We start from the raw sequence: 13,093 nt of genomic DNA, 5'->3' as shown, positions 1-13,093 counted from the left end.
AGATGATTTGTTGCACAAACTATAAGAGGCCTGTGTGGTACAAACACTGAAAGCCACAATGCTCATGAAGAATAAATACGAACTGAGCATCTTTCCCTCTCATGAATCATACAGGTGCGTGGGATGAGAAGATGAAAACACATCCTGTCAGATATGAACCTTTTTTTTTTTCACAGTGATTGCATTTTTTTCGTGTGATCTTTGGCTCATTTGTCTTGAAGAAGTGTCCATTTTGAATTTCCAAGTGCCGCTTCAAAATATAGCAGGTCTCTTGAGTAAGGTGTCAGTTTACATATGCTCAGTAGACATCTGCTGTCAGGCTCATCCACAGATTTAAAATACAGTAGTCAGGGTTTGGATGCACTCTTCCATAAAGAATTGAAATCATGGAAATCTTATGTGCTACAGATGCTCAAATGTTTACTCAACCACTCTGATCTGAAGTAATGTTGCTTTCCATCTTTATTCACACAAAGTCTCTAGTGAGGTGTGCATAGGCGTGGTATTGAAAAGGTTCAAGTCAGCAGGTGTCAAGTGAATATAAATAATTCAGACAGGTGAAGGACTTAAAATATTATATACTTTTCAAACAGAGCAGGCAAAAATCTCCTCACCAGATCTTCTGCTTCACAGCTGTTGGTGTTCCACAAGTTGCAAGTCATGTGACTCACCTTTTGGAAGGTTTCTCACATCTTTGATCACCTCCCCAAAGGAGTAATGAGAGTGACACAAGCCAAGCACTCCCAGCAGGCGAACCAGCACACGGAGAAAAGCCTGCAGGCAAACACATGGTGCATGTTTCGCTGCAGTCACATGCATGTCACCTTAATTCATTTGATCTAAAGTATCCTTTGAGGACCTTCTTAACTGTGACAGGAAATTGGCTTTTGGTCACAGAAACAGACAATATCGGGCTACTTGACAGAGACTAAAACCCCTCAAACCAACAACCATAAAAATGGTTTTACTGTGAGTTCACGGGGGGTTTTGTGGCTCCATTATTTTAATACATCACCAAGCTAAAGAAATTCTGTGTAAAAAGAGTCATAAGTATATGAATATCTGTGCAGTGTATATATGCCTATGACATGCTTTATATGTTGATTTAGATTTACATACAATCTATTTAGATTCAACATTACACTTGACTTAATGCAAATCAAATTTCTGAGTTTCTCATTAACATATATTGGGGAATCTTTTGTTTCATGTTTTTCCAGCTGGTTTATCATAAACATTTCAATCAATCTAACTTCTGCCACCCTGCCCCAGAACACTTTTTCAAATAGTGTTACTACATCGTAATAACAATTAACTATTTAACGTTATCAATGTATTTATTTGAATGCAGGTCTTAAAATTATTTTCAAAAAGTCCTTGTTCATTATAGCAAAGCTTTCTTGTGTGTAAAGTGTGAAATATGTTCCATTCTCAGGTACAATGTGAAGCTGGTAAAGCACTCACATCATGTCCTGACACCAAATAACTGCCCTCCCTCCAGGCTGGGAGTCTTTTTCTCACCTTCTGGGTGTGTCTTGATCATAGCAGTGAGATCTACTGTGCAGGTGTGGAACAACTGCTCTCAATTACAAATGAACTCTGCTTTAAATACTGACATTATAGACTATATTACCAATCACAAATCAATGTGTTCTGAAAACCTGCCTGTCAAAATCTGAGATCAGAAGTAACCGACATGAATGACTGAGCAGCAAAAACATGCTCACTGCTTTCCATATCAAAGCGTAAATATCCAACTCTGACATTTATGTGAACGTTTTTGTACATCATGAGTAAAAAAACTGTAGTTTCAGTTGTAAAGTATAAGTTAAGAGCTTAGATGTTAATTTAGATGTTTTTTTTTTTTTAGCTACACTCATTTAAAATTCAATGTTGTTTGCTTGGTCGTTAAAAAAACCCCAACAAAAACTGTTGAGGTTGGTCCTCACAAGTAAAGAGCTGCAATGTGACCTGTGCAACAATTTGCATACACCTGGACTGCCTCATGATATCTGTATATCTGTCAGAGCTGTGACTGACTGCGGTGGTGTTTCACAAGGATTCCAGCCTGGGTTTCCAGCCTACAATTGTAACTGTTTCTATTTATTAGTATTTAAATATTGTTCTATTTACACATGTAATGTTTGTATGTTTGGTTGGCTGTTCTCTGCTGGCAGGAAGCCTGTTCAATGATGTTCTTTTTTTACTTGTCCTAATTGAAACATTGACAGGGAGAAGTAACTCCACCAGAGGGATCATGTTTGCACAAGTGGGTTTGACTGTCAATATCTTCGAAACAGAATAACCTTTGGAGCTTAAGCTGACTGGTAAACGATACTTCAGTTTGTCACAAATTGACATGAAATCAGTTTGTCTTACAGTTGTTGAGTAACTGGAATTAAAGTAAACAGTATGACAACAAATCCAATCTTCCCCGCCTCCGGAAATCCTGTTTTAAGAAAAAAGGTGGGTTTGTCCGTGGTACCCTCGTTTCTTCCCACAACTAAACATGCATTTGAGGTTAGATGTTGTCTTGAAGAATTCTGTGAGAATGTGAATAATTTCTGAGTCGCTCTGTGGTTGCCTTGTCCAGGGTATATTCCACCTCCAGCCACAATGGCCTGAAGCTGAAGAAAACAGCAGAGATGATTAATCGAAAGGTGACAGGGTGCATTATTCTCACCAGATGAAAGAAATACAAGAAGAATATTAAGCGAGTCAAGGAAAAATGATAGAAAGTAATAACGGTTTTACTCATCTGTAAACTTTAATTTTTGAGCCAAGAGGCAGCGCATAGATTATTTGCAGCGAAAAAGGCCTCGCATTGTAAACAGTTATAAATACAGTTAAGATCAGCCATGCCATTGTAAACAATACACTTCTTAGAGCATGCTTGCTAAATGCTTTTCAGCAGCAGCAGTAGCAGCAGGACAGTCTTTTGTCTTATTGCATAATTAAAAACAATCTGTAGAAAAACAGTGATACATTAAAAAAAAAAAAAAAAAAAAAAAAAAAAAAAAGCAAAGAAAATTATACTTTAAGGCAAAATGGCAAAATCAAACATTTATGTGATGTCCAAGTTTGGTTCAGTTTAACTGCGATATGTTACCTAAAGTATATACTATACCAAAAAACTAAATCCTCTCAAAAGCTTAGCTGATTATGAAATGAAATGAAAGGTGAAAAATAATAAGACACTTTCAAAAGAATTAACAACTCTAATTCTGTTGAAAGCAATAATTGTTTTGTTTGTTCTGTTGCATATTTTTAAAGCGTTTCAGTGGTTGGAACAACCAAAATTGTGTCAAAATTGCTCTGCAGAAACACAATATGTGCACTTACACCACATCAACTCCCACCAAGTGACAACTGCCCCTTTCTCGCTGCTGTGTGAAACATCACTTTTCCCAATGAAGCGCTTAGGTAAGACTGTCGGTGAGCTGTAAACATCCACACCATAAAGGCCAACAATGACAAAACCGACCATTCAAGAGCAAACAAACATTGAAGAGAGCATATTCTTTGGTCTACACATACACTACATTTACCCTGGTATTAAAAATAATAATGGTATAAAGAAAATAAGAAAATAATTGAACAAAATCAATACTAATTCACTGTCAGATGTCACACAGAGGATGATAAACAAGAAGCTACAGCTTGTGGCCATAATCTAGTTTATCACAAAGGCAGAGAACAGTCGGGTCAGACTGTATAATCTGACAATACATCCATCTATTAGTGTCCACAAAGCTTGTAAATAAAACTGTGAAGAGACACAGTTGTCAGCCTTTGTGTTAAACTGGCTGTTGCTTCATAAAACGTACAAACATGAGAATAGTGTCAGTGTTCTCATGGAACTCACTGCATGAATGACAGTATGTTTACCCGGATGTGAAACTATACCATACATGAAAAAAATTTAAACAATTAGTCATTCTGACTGATGAAGAGAGGAATTGCAAGTGATGAACTCAATCGTTTTTTTCATTGAAGGATTAGTATTTGAGTCCATGCCTGTTGCAGCCGTAGGTCTTTGAAAATACTTCATCCAATTAGAGTTTTCATAAAAGCTGGTTTATCAAAGGGCCAGTGATACTGGTTGGGGACGGGTCCGTTCACGTTGCACTCAAAGAAGGAGAACATGGGGAACCAAATCCGCGCCCTGCGGCTATGCTGGTAGGCACGGGTGTTAGCTAATGTGTGGTAGTAGAGGAATAGGCGGGTCGTGATGTAAAAGGCAATAAACACGTCGATGGAGTAGTGCTCGTGTGCTGCCAGGATGAAGAAAATCCCAAACAGGTTCAACACCCAGGAAATGGTGTGAATCAGGTTCCAGGTACGAGGAGTGTCTGCCATGAAACGAGAGAGACAGAAAAAAACAAAACAGTTTTGGTGATATTCTTTGTGTTTGGGGCATTTTGGGGTTTATTCATTTGAACATACTGAGAAAAAAACCTCAAAATGTTTTTACTTTATTTATGTGCAAACAGTTTAAACTCAAACATAGCACAAATATTTGAAAACTCTTGAATAATATAGTGTTTATATTTACTGACTGAACTGGTCTGCTTTCGAAATAAACCCGACATAGTAACAAGCAACAATACCGACAATGGCTGAAATGTCCCTTCGCTGAGAATAATATTGCTTCTGTCGTGTAATAATGTTTGATGTTTATCAACACTGGCAAGCCTTTGCTAGAAGGCAAAGTGCTGAGATGTTTGTGAAATCTATTAGGCTTTTCTCCCAAACAAACTGCACTCTGAGGATACTTAGAGATCTCTGCCTTCATTAGCATCGGCAGATTTGAGGTACGTAGATGAAGATGAAAAGTGGTTTAATCATCAAATGCAAGAAGGACATTAGACTCACATTCAGTCACAAAGAAGTTCAGCAATGTGATGACAACAGTGTGTCCACTGAACATGTAGTCTCCGCAGGTTTGGACGCCCGTCAGTGTCATCCCAAATCCGCTCCAGATCGCGACTGCTCTCTGTATCTTTTCCCAGGTGTCTCCATACGTCTGAGGACACAGCAAACACACCACTTATCAGTAATGCTATGAGTCACAGGGGCACCTGTTCAGCCGTTATCAGAGTATTTTTTCACTGCTGCTGCCTGGACGCTGCTTCCATCAACTGGATAAAAAATTATCTTAACTTTACAGAATCTCTGAAGTGCTTCTCACCTTACTGGCACATTTCAGGTGCTGCCCCGGCACAGAGAGCGAGGTTACAAACATGGTGCAGCAGCGAAGCAGAAACACAGTTCCCATCAAGGAGCAGAGACGCCTGAAAAGAATAGACCTGAAACACAAAGGCCTTCAGTCAGCCTACACATTGATCGAGAGCAATAGTGTCACTCTAACAGGGAAGGGTGGAATGTGGCAGCGCAGGTGGATGTGTGGATTACCTGTGTTTGTGAAGGAGCAGAATCAACAGAAGCATGTAACACAAGATGACGCCACAAGCTTCAGCCATTGCAAAAGCCCAGGGTATTCTCGGCACACTGTGGGAGTAAAAAGAAACACCTGTATCAGCATGCAGATTAGATATGTATGGTGCAGGAGAATGTCCACGTGAACTATGGAGGTGAAGTTGCTCAACAAACTCAAATAAGGTACATATTTAGTGGTGAAAATCAAACGCGTTCATACCTGTCCAGGAAAATGTCAGGCAGGGGTGGGTAAGTCCTCATGTCTGGAACACGCTCATGTACAATAACCATGACAACAGATGTGAATCCAAACACAAAAAACACATATATGCAACTGACGACCGTCTTCCACACCTCTGGGTCCAGTCTCCCGGCCAAATGCTGCCTGTACCTCCCGTTGGAGTGTGTGTGACACAGTACCGCTCCCGAGTTATATCCAGATCTATCACTGTTCCTCAGCCGCAAATCAGTCCCGTTGCACGCGCGTTCACTCCCATTACATATCCTGTCGCCTCTGTCACAGCTCCACTCAGCTCCGGCGCTGCCCAGCGAGATCCCGGCAGGGAGACTGTCCAACGGCCGCAGACCCAGCTCCTCCAGCTGAGCATGGTTCTGGTTCTGGAGCCGGTGGAGGGCGATGGTCAGCCGTTTAATGTCTCCCAGTACGGTGAGGCCCAGCGGAGGCCCCCGCAGGTCAGCCTCGGTCAGAGAAAGCAAGCTGGGGCCGTCCAGGCGGTGCTCTGTGCACAGCAAGTCCACATATTGCCCAAAACCCTCGGCCTGCAGCCACTGGGCTACTCGTTTACAGCTCCAGGCGCCCACACTGTCGTCTGACGGTTCCATGTCGCTATGGAGACAAGGCGCAATCTGTTAAATCATGTAAGGGGCAGACCGTTATCAAACATATTGCATTGATATAGTGTTTGATAAAAAGGCTTTGCCATCGATCATTCTTAACAAGATTAAAACCCACCCAGTGACGTGACTCAAGCTTGCATCCCATAAATCACACGTGTCTCCCACATTGAATAAAAGAGCTGGGGCTGCAGTTTTAACAGTTATTGATGGAGCTGGCAGTCATTCCATAATCCATTAGCTGTTTGTGTATCACACCAGAAAAGATTTGCATGTCGCCTGTGCTCAGTTTCAAACACCTGATTAAGGCCATGAAAGAGAAAAAAAGTTGTTAACCGGAAAGTCAACATTTTGTTCTTTCTTCTTTAAAAACAGACTCAAGCGGTTAACAATGTTTGCCTCATAGCAAGAATACCTTTAGTTGTAGTCCTTTCTGTGCAATTTGCATGTTCTCCATGTTCATATGTTAGTTCTCTCCAGGTACTCTGGTTTCCTCCCACAATGCAAAAACATGTGTTTGGAATAAATATATGTTTCTCGTAATTGATCGTAGGCGTGGATGAGAGGGTATTCTCTATCATTCTAAATCTAAATCAAGAAACAGCCTCCCATGAATCACGACTGCTGTCACTATTTTCACATTCTACAATTTTGTTTTTGCAACACATGTCAATATAATAAGAGAATCTATGATTAGAAAGGATGCAATGAGTGCAGAGGTAATCAGCTTGCTTGTGACCTCATTCGATGTGACCGAGCACTGCATGCTGCAGGCTACTTAGTGCTATTACGTCATTGGTGTTCAGGTCACTGACTGTGCAGCAGAGCAGTAGCTCACAGTATCCACTGACAAGCTGCCCCCACGATTTTTATGTCAGATCAAATAAACAGCAAAACGGCTCCAGTTCACTCATCAGCTCACTCCAGTCCCCGAGTTCCCAGCAATCTGATCTTTACACTTGACAACCTGAGGAAGGCCACTCCTCACGCACACACTCAACACACAGGTGGTACTGATGAATCACTTTAGCCTGTGTTAAGTCCCCCTCCTCATTTTTGCCCTTTGACCCTGTGATAAGCTTCCACTTGTATGGCTCATCCTGTTCTTCCAAAGGTCTGCGATTCTCAGTCAATATGACAGTTGAACTGTTTGCTCTTGAATGCGAGCGATAAACTACAGGTGCATTTTTACAGCCGATACAAACTGAGAACGACCTGAATAAGCAGCTTTCAGCTATCGAGACAATGCAGACAACCCTGACGTGGATTTTAAAATGAACCCGCAAACAAAATTGATTATCATTTTAATTTCAAAGGAATCTTATCAATTACTGTCAGTAGCATATATATGTACTTCTGATATATATATATATATATATATATATATATATATATATATATATATATATATATATATCAGAAGTACATGTCAATAGTTCTGATCTGACACTCAAATGTTTTCTCTTTTAATCACTTGAGACATCTTGCAGTATAAAAAGTCAATACTCAGTTAAGAAAAGATTTAATACAATTTAATGTTTAATTAAATTTAATGTTATCATCATTCCCATAGTTATGCTAAAATCTACATGAGATACGCCTCTTACAACTATCTTAACTACAGTCAATTCAACACATAGACAAGTTTTGTTATTGTTTTGGAACGTGGTACTCTGAGATTTCTGTTGTCCTTATATGTTTAAAAAGAGAATCACATTGACCCCATACTTCTCAGACATTTCAGTTCATTGTCTTTTACATCAATGATGAATGATAGATAGAGACTGAGCTGGTCAAGGATCTATTCACAACAATAACGATTCGTCTCGTCCATGAAATATTAACACGTCTGAAACCTCGGGTAACTCACCGGTGTGTGTGTGTGTGTGTGCGCGCAGCTCTGCTGCCCCGCACGGGAACAAGATTTCTGTCCTTCTATCCCCTCGATCTAACAGGGAACATCCCGCAGGTTCTGTCTGCTCGGAGGGTTTACTTGGAGTCATAAGTGCCAAGTCAGCTTGTTTGGCTGGTTTACAGTGAGTCACACAGCTGAGGGAGAGAAAGCCCTTCAGTGTGTGTGTGTGTGTGTGTGTGTGTGTGTGTGTGTGTGTGTGTGTGTGTGTGTGTGTGTGTGTGTGTGTGTGTGTGTGTGTGTGTGTGTGTGTGTGTGTGTGTGTGTGTATAGAGACAGCCACAGAGACAGTAACAAAGGGCTCATAGTTTGTTTTCCCTCAGTGAAACAAAGTGACGTCACACTGTCGCGCTACAACACCAAAACGGTTAAATATCATGTCCTCCTGGAGGAGCTGAGGTCTGAGGAGAGACGGCCTCTCTTACCATGAACCCACTGTGGAGCTGTCACAGCGTGGGGATGATGAGAGGAATGTTTGAGTCCGCTCCCCATATCCAGCATGCTCCTCCTGACAACCACACCACAGCGAACAGGAAGAGACTCACTGTTGGAAATAGCAGCAGGACAATTCACGCTGGAGCTGGACACACAGCGACACCTGCTGGACATACTACCCCCCCCCCCCCCCCCCTAAAAAAAAAAACTTTTCACTTTGATAATGTCACTGCACACCTTCGCCAAACACGCACTAGTGGTGACAGCTGATATGGAAGTTGCTTGACTTTCATTGGGAACAATTAGAGGTTCATTGTCTTGCTTCACATGTGGACAAGGCTGAAAAATGGCCACCTCAGCCACAGTGATATTTTGTAAAGAAAAAAAAAAGTTTCTGATTTTAGTTAATGACACATTTATTGATTTGGCATTAAGTGGACATAATAAGCATACGCAGCAGTTTCCAAATCAAAAATATATCTTTAAATATAGTTCTCGGGTGAGAGTTTGGCTGAGGGCCCATGCCAAAAGTACACCACCTGTTGCCGACACTCAAAAGTTGAGCGACAAGGGGTCAAGGTAAAAAGCAACAGGCAGGCAGATAGACGGCGGTTTCATTTGGTTTTGTGGGAATACTGTAATTATCTACTTGCTGTAAACAGAACAATCATGACTAACAGAAATTTGTCTTCATGTGCTTTAACAGGAACAGAACATGAGACAGAAGACTCAGGTCAGACAAGCGGGAGCAACACCGACCCAGAGGAGAGTAAAAAGCTCGCGTGTGCTCCAGGAGACTTAAAAACATTGCAGGAGGTCCCATCTCTTCGGGAGCTGGAGGAGCTTTTATATGCAGCCCCACGTTCCTGTCGCCATGGAGATGAGGTGTGGCCAAACCTGTTTCTGGGAGACATGTGAGCATCCTGAGTGGTTTTTCATCAAGAACCAGTTCTACTAATGCACAGAGGTGTAACGATAATTGCGGGCACATATCTCAGGAGTCTCCACTGCAGTATTGATTTTTCTAACTAAACAATACATCTCAAATGTTTACACCGTCTTTTTGTTTTAAATCCTATTTTAAGAATATTTGTCGATTCAGTTTCTTTTTCATTTCACATATGACATGACGTTTTCCCATCTTTACATCACAACTGCTTTCAGTCATTGTGACTGTTGTAGAATTATTGATGATGTTTCTTTAATAGTGTCTGAAAGTGACCATTTCCTGTGTGTATCTGCGAATGCAGTTCATGGACTCTGGACACAGTGAGATAATAACTACGTGAAAGATATTGTTACATCAAACAAATAAGAGAAGAGATATTATTCTGGCAATATTGATGGGGACAAATTGCACTGCAATAGCCCAGAGTGAAACAGATAACACTGAATCAGTACTTAATCAGTACTGAATCAGTACATTGACACACTTATTCTTTTCCAAAGCACTCTTTGGTTCCACATCTTCTCAAAATTATATCTCATGGCAATAGATATACAAAAATGTCGAATCTGCATGAAAATGTTTTGCAAGGATAGAAAGCGAAACAGGTTATATTACATGAACAACACATATACCAGTCAAGATAGACAAATTTAAAAAATAGCATTACATAAAGGAAGGTGGAGATCTTCTATTACTATTTATCACCAAAGGAAATGAAAGCAGGAACAGGCAATGTAATCAACATAGCACCAAATCTATATAGCACCATATACAACAGTCATTTCATGGAACTTTTACAGATAAAAAAAAAAACAACAACCAACTATTCCATCAGTTTCAGAGTCTTTCTCCTTATGTTTTTCTCTTTAATGTTTTTGGAGGTTAAAGGATAGAAAGAGAGAAAAGGACGGGACAGAAACAGTGACGAGCAACAAGCAGATTGTCATAACAAAGTTGGTTGCACTGCCAGTGGATTGTGGGAGGGATACAAATCCTTTACCAGCGACTGAAAGGTAGTGTATTGGTTAGCAGAAGTGTCAGGGTCCTCCTGATAAAACGTGATCCAATAAAGAAAATAAATTTAGATTTTATAAACTATGGCTTTTGAAATTCGTGCGGGGTCAATCAGTTCACCTTAGAAAGTGTCTCGATAGAAGCTGTTCAGGTGAAGCATGCTTCAGACAAACATGACACTAATGTAATTTTCTTATTAGATCTTGGCTTGTGTTTTCATACTCATATCATCCAGATCATTTGTAGAGTTGTATGATCACAGAAATATTTATTACTGATGTATCTACACTTTTTACCTCGAGCTTGAGGAAAGATGTTGAATCAGCACTTCTTGTTTGAGCACATAACTTGTGCTTCAGTGGAGAGTTTAGTTTCCCCACTTGATTAATTAATGCATTGATTTTGGTGTTTCTGCCAGGGTTCTGTCTCATGACAAGTTTGGTCTCTACCAGTTGGGCATCTCTCATGTGCTGAACGCATCACATGGTAAACTCTGCTGTAAAGGCAATGATGATTTCTATGGAACCACGGTGGAGTACTATGGAGTCCCCGCCAATGATATCCCGACGTTTGACCTTTCACCTTTTTTTTACCCTGCTGCTGAGTTCATTCACCGGGCTTTGACTTCAGGAGGTAGTGCATGTTCACGTTCACATCTTCTGTGGTTACACTTTAAATTAACGGGTGTGTGATCTGTATTTTGTTTGGTGCTAAATTTGTATGTTTCTTGATTTTCCAGGGAGAGTTTTTGTACACTGTGCCGTGGGTGTGAGTCGTTCAGCTGCTCTGGTCCTGGCCTACTTGATGATCCACCATCACCTCAGTCTCCTCTCCTCTATACGCTGCGTGCAACAGAAACGCTGGATATTCCCTAACAGAGGCTTCCTGAAACAACTCATCTGCTTGGACCAAAAACTCCACGGAGAAAAGTTGAATGAGCCAAAATAACCCCAAAATAAATGTATAAGATGGTTTATAACGAAGCTATTTTCACCATTAATGTAAAGCGTCTGCTTTGCCCTTCTCATTTGTTACTGCCTCTGTGATGACAACGTGGCCGACTTCTCCCCTCAGGGGATTTTGTCATCAGTGAACAGACCAATCAATGAAACAGCAACATGAAATCACTACGTCCAGTGAGGGACAACAACACACTGAGCACACAGAGCTAATTTTGTAGCCGAGCCGCAGCATTCAAACAGCCACCTGCTCATGCCTCTCACTGAGCTGTGGACACTGGCGGTGAAGGGGCGGCCAGCGTAGACTGCAGGAGCAGTGACAGGGGTCTGGTGAAGGAGCGCTCTGTGACGGGGAAGAATGTCAGGGCGCAGCCAGCCGCAGGACCTGGTGCTCATCAAAGAACTGGAGCTCATCTTGGATTCCTGCACTCTGGAGCTCACGCCGGTAGAGGAAGTCTGGCCCAGCCTCTACATAGGAAATGTGTGAGTGTCTCCTCCTTTCTTCAACTGAAAAAAAAACAAACTTTCTAGAGGATATTGTTACACATATGGTACATAATCCTTGTTCTTAGAAAAAACGGAAGCTCTTGAGGAACTTGCAATACTTTACAAGCTCCTATTTACTTTTAATTAAAAAATATATAAGTGTTTATAACCCATCATAACATGTTTGTAAGAAAAAGTAAAGACTATTAACATTTATTGACATTTATGTTTGTTTGTTTTTTATGCAAATAACAACATAAACCTGCTTACAATTTTATTATGGGCCCTTTTTACGCTCCATGTAAGCTGAATAGGGGGAATTAGCACTGGATATCACTGTTTTACATTCTCTTCATTTGGTGTGTGTTCTCCAGGGCTGTAGCACAGAATAGAAAAACATTACATAAGCTTGGCATCACTCATGTCCTGAACGCAGCGCATTCAAAGCAGGGCAGCATCGGGGACCAGAGTTTTTACGGGAACACCTGCGTTTACTTTGGCATCCCAGCAGAGGACTCAGACAGCTTCGACCTCAGTCAGTACTTCAAACTGGCAGCAGACTTCATACATAAAGCCACGAAGAACAAAGATGGTAAATTGAAAACTAACTTGACATCCACTGTCCTATAAAAATCTTCATCTTAATATTGTCTCACAGTTTATGTTTTGATTCACGATTGCCACTCTGCTCCAAAGGTAAAGTTCTGGTGCATTGCATCATGGGCATGAGCCGATCTGCCACTCTGGTCCTGGCATACCTGATGATGCGGCAGCGTCTTTCTCTGAAAGATGCTCTGAGGCATGTCGTCCAAAAACGAGCCATCTACCCCAACAGGAACTTTCTTTCTCTTCTCTTAAAACTGGATGAGCAGCTGACACGAAAAAGGAGATTATGTCCTCTTCTCTGATGTCCCTTTCTTCTCTTTTTACTCTATATAATGCTATTAGACATTGCTAAAGCCCCTTTGTGTGATCCAGTCATTTCTGTACAGTATTGTATTTTAAACAACAATTTATCATGATTTAATTTAAAGGTGTGATTTT

The 13,093-nt window shown here is 40.9% G+C and overlaps 2 protein-coding genes across 3 annotated transcripts; one reads left to right on the top strand and one right to left on the bottom strand.

Moving 5' to 3' along the window:
• Window positions 1–2,743: 2,743 nt before the first annotated feature.
• LOC308120871 (sphingomyelin synthase-related protein 1-like) lies at window positions 2,744–8,733 on the bottom strand. Of its 2 annotated transcripts, none has more exons than XM_080481762.1 (6): window positions 8,632–8,733; window positions 5,660–6,286; window positions 5,416–5,511; window positions 5,192–5,309; window positions 4,876–5,026; window positions 2,744–4,352 (listed from the first exon to the last, which is right to left on the bottom strand). In XM_080481762.1, the coding sequence occupies exons 2-6, from the start codon at window positions 6,280–6,282 to the stop codon at window positions 4,048–4,050; spliced, it is 1,293 nt and encodes a 430-aa protein (XP_080337888.1). In that variant the 5' UTR covers window positions 6,283–6,286; window positions 8,632–8,733; the 3' UTR covers window positions 2,744–4,047. The 2 variants fall into 2 exon arrangements, with proteins under 2 accessions (XP_080337888.1, XP_080337889.1); XM_080481763.1 differs by lacking the exon at window positions 8,632–8,733 and adding an exon at window positions 8,165–8,304 and having other exon boundaries at window positions 2,745–4,352.
• Window positions 8,734–9,284: 551 nt separating this feature from the next.
• On the top strand, window positions 9,285–12,957 carry LOC308120424 (uncharacterized protein; the record flags this gene model as incomplete). The annotated part of the gene is made up of 6 exons (XM_080481031.1): window positions 9,285–9,555; window positions 11,023–11,237; window positions 11,344–11,533; window positions 11,918–12,046; window positions 12,424–12,641; window positions 12,746–12,957. Exons 1-6 carry the CDS (start codon window positions 9,311–9,313, stop codon window positions 12,955–12,957), a joined length of 1,209 nt encoding a protein of 402 aa, XP_080337157.1. The 5' UTR covers window positions 9,285–9,310.
• Window positions 12,958–13,093: the final 136 nt, after the last annotated feature.

The sequence above is a fragment of the Lipophrys pholis genome (assembly GCF_963383615.2).
Source record: "Lipophrys pholis genome assembly, chromosome: 15".
Lineage (NCBI taxonomy): Eukaryota > Metazoa > Chordata > Actinopteri > Blenniiformes > Blenniidae > Lipophrys > Lipophrys pholis.
The sequence above is the reverse complement of the archived record's forward strand: the minus strand, read 5'-3'. Positions and strand labels throughout refer to the sequence as shown.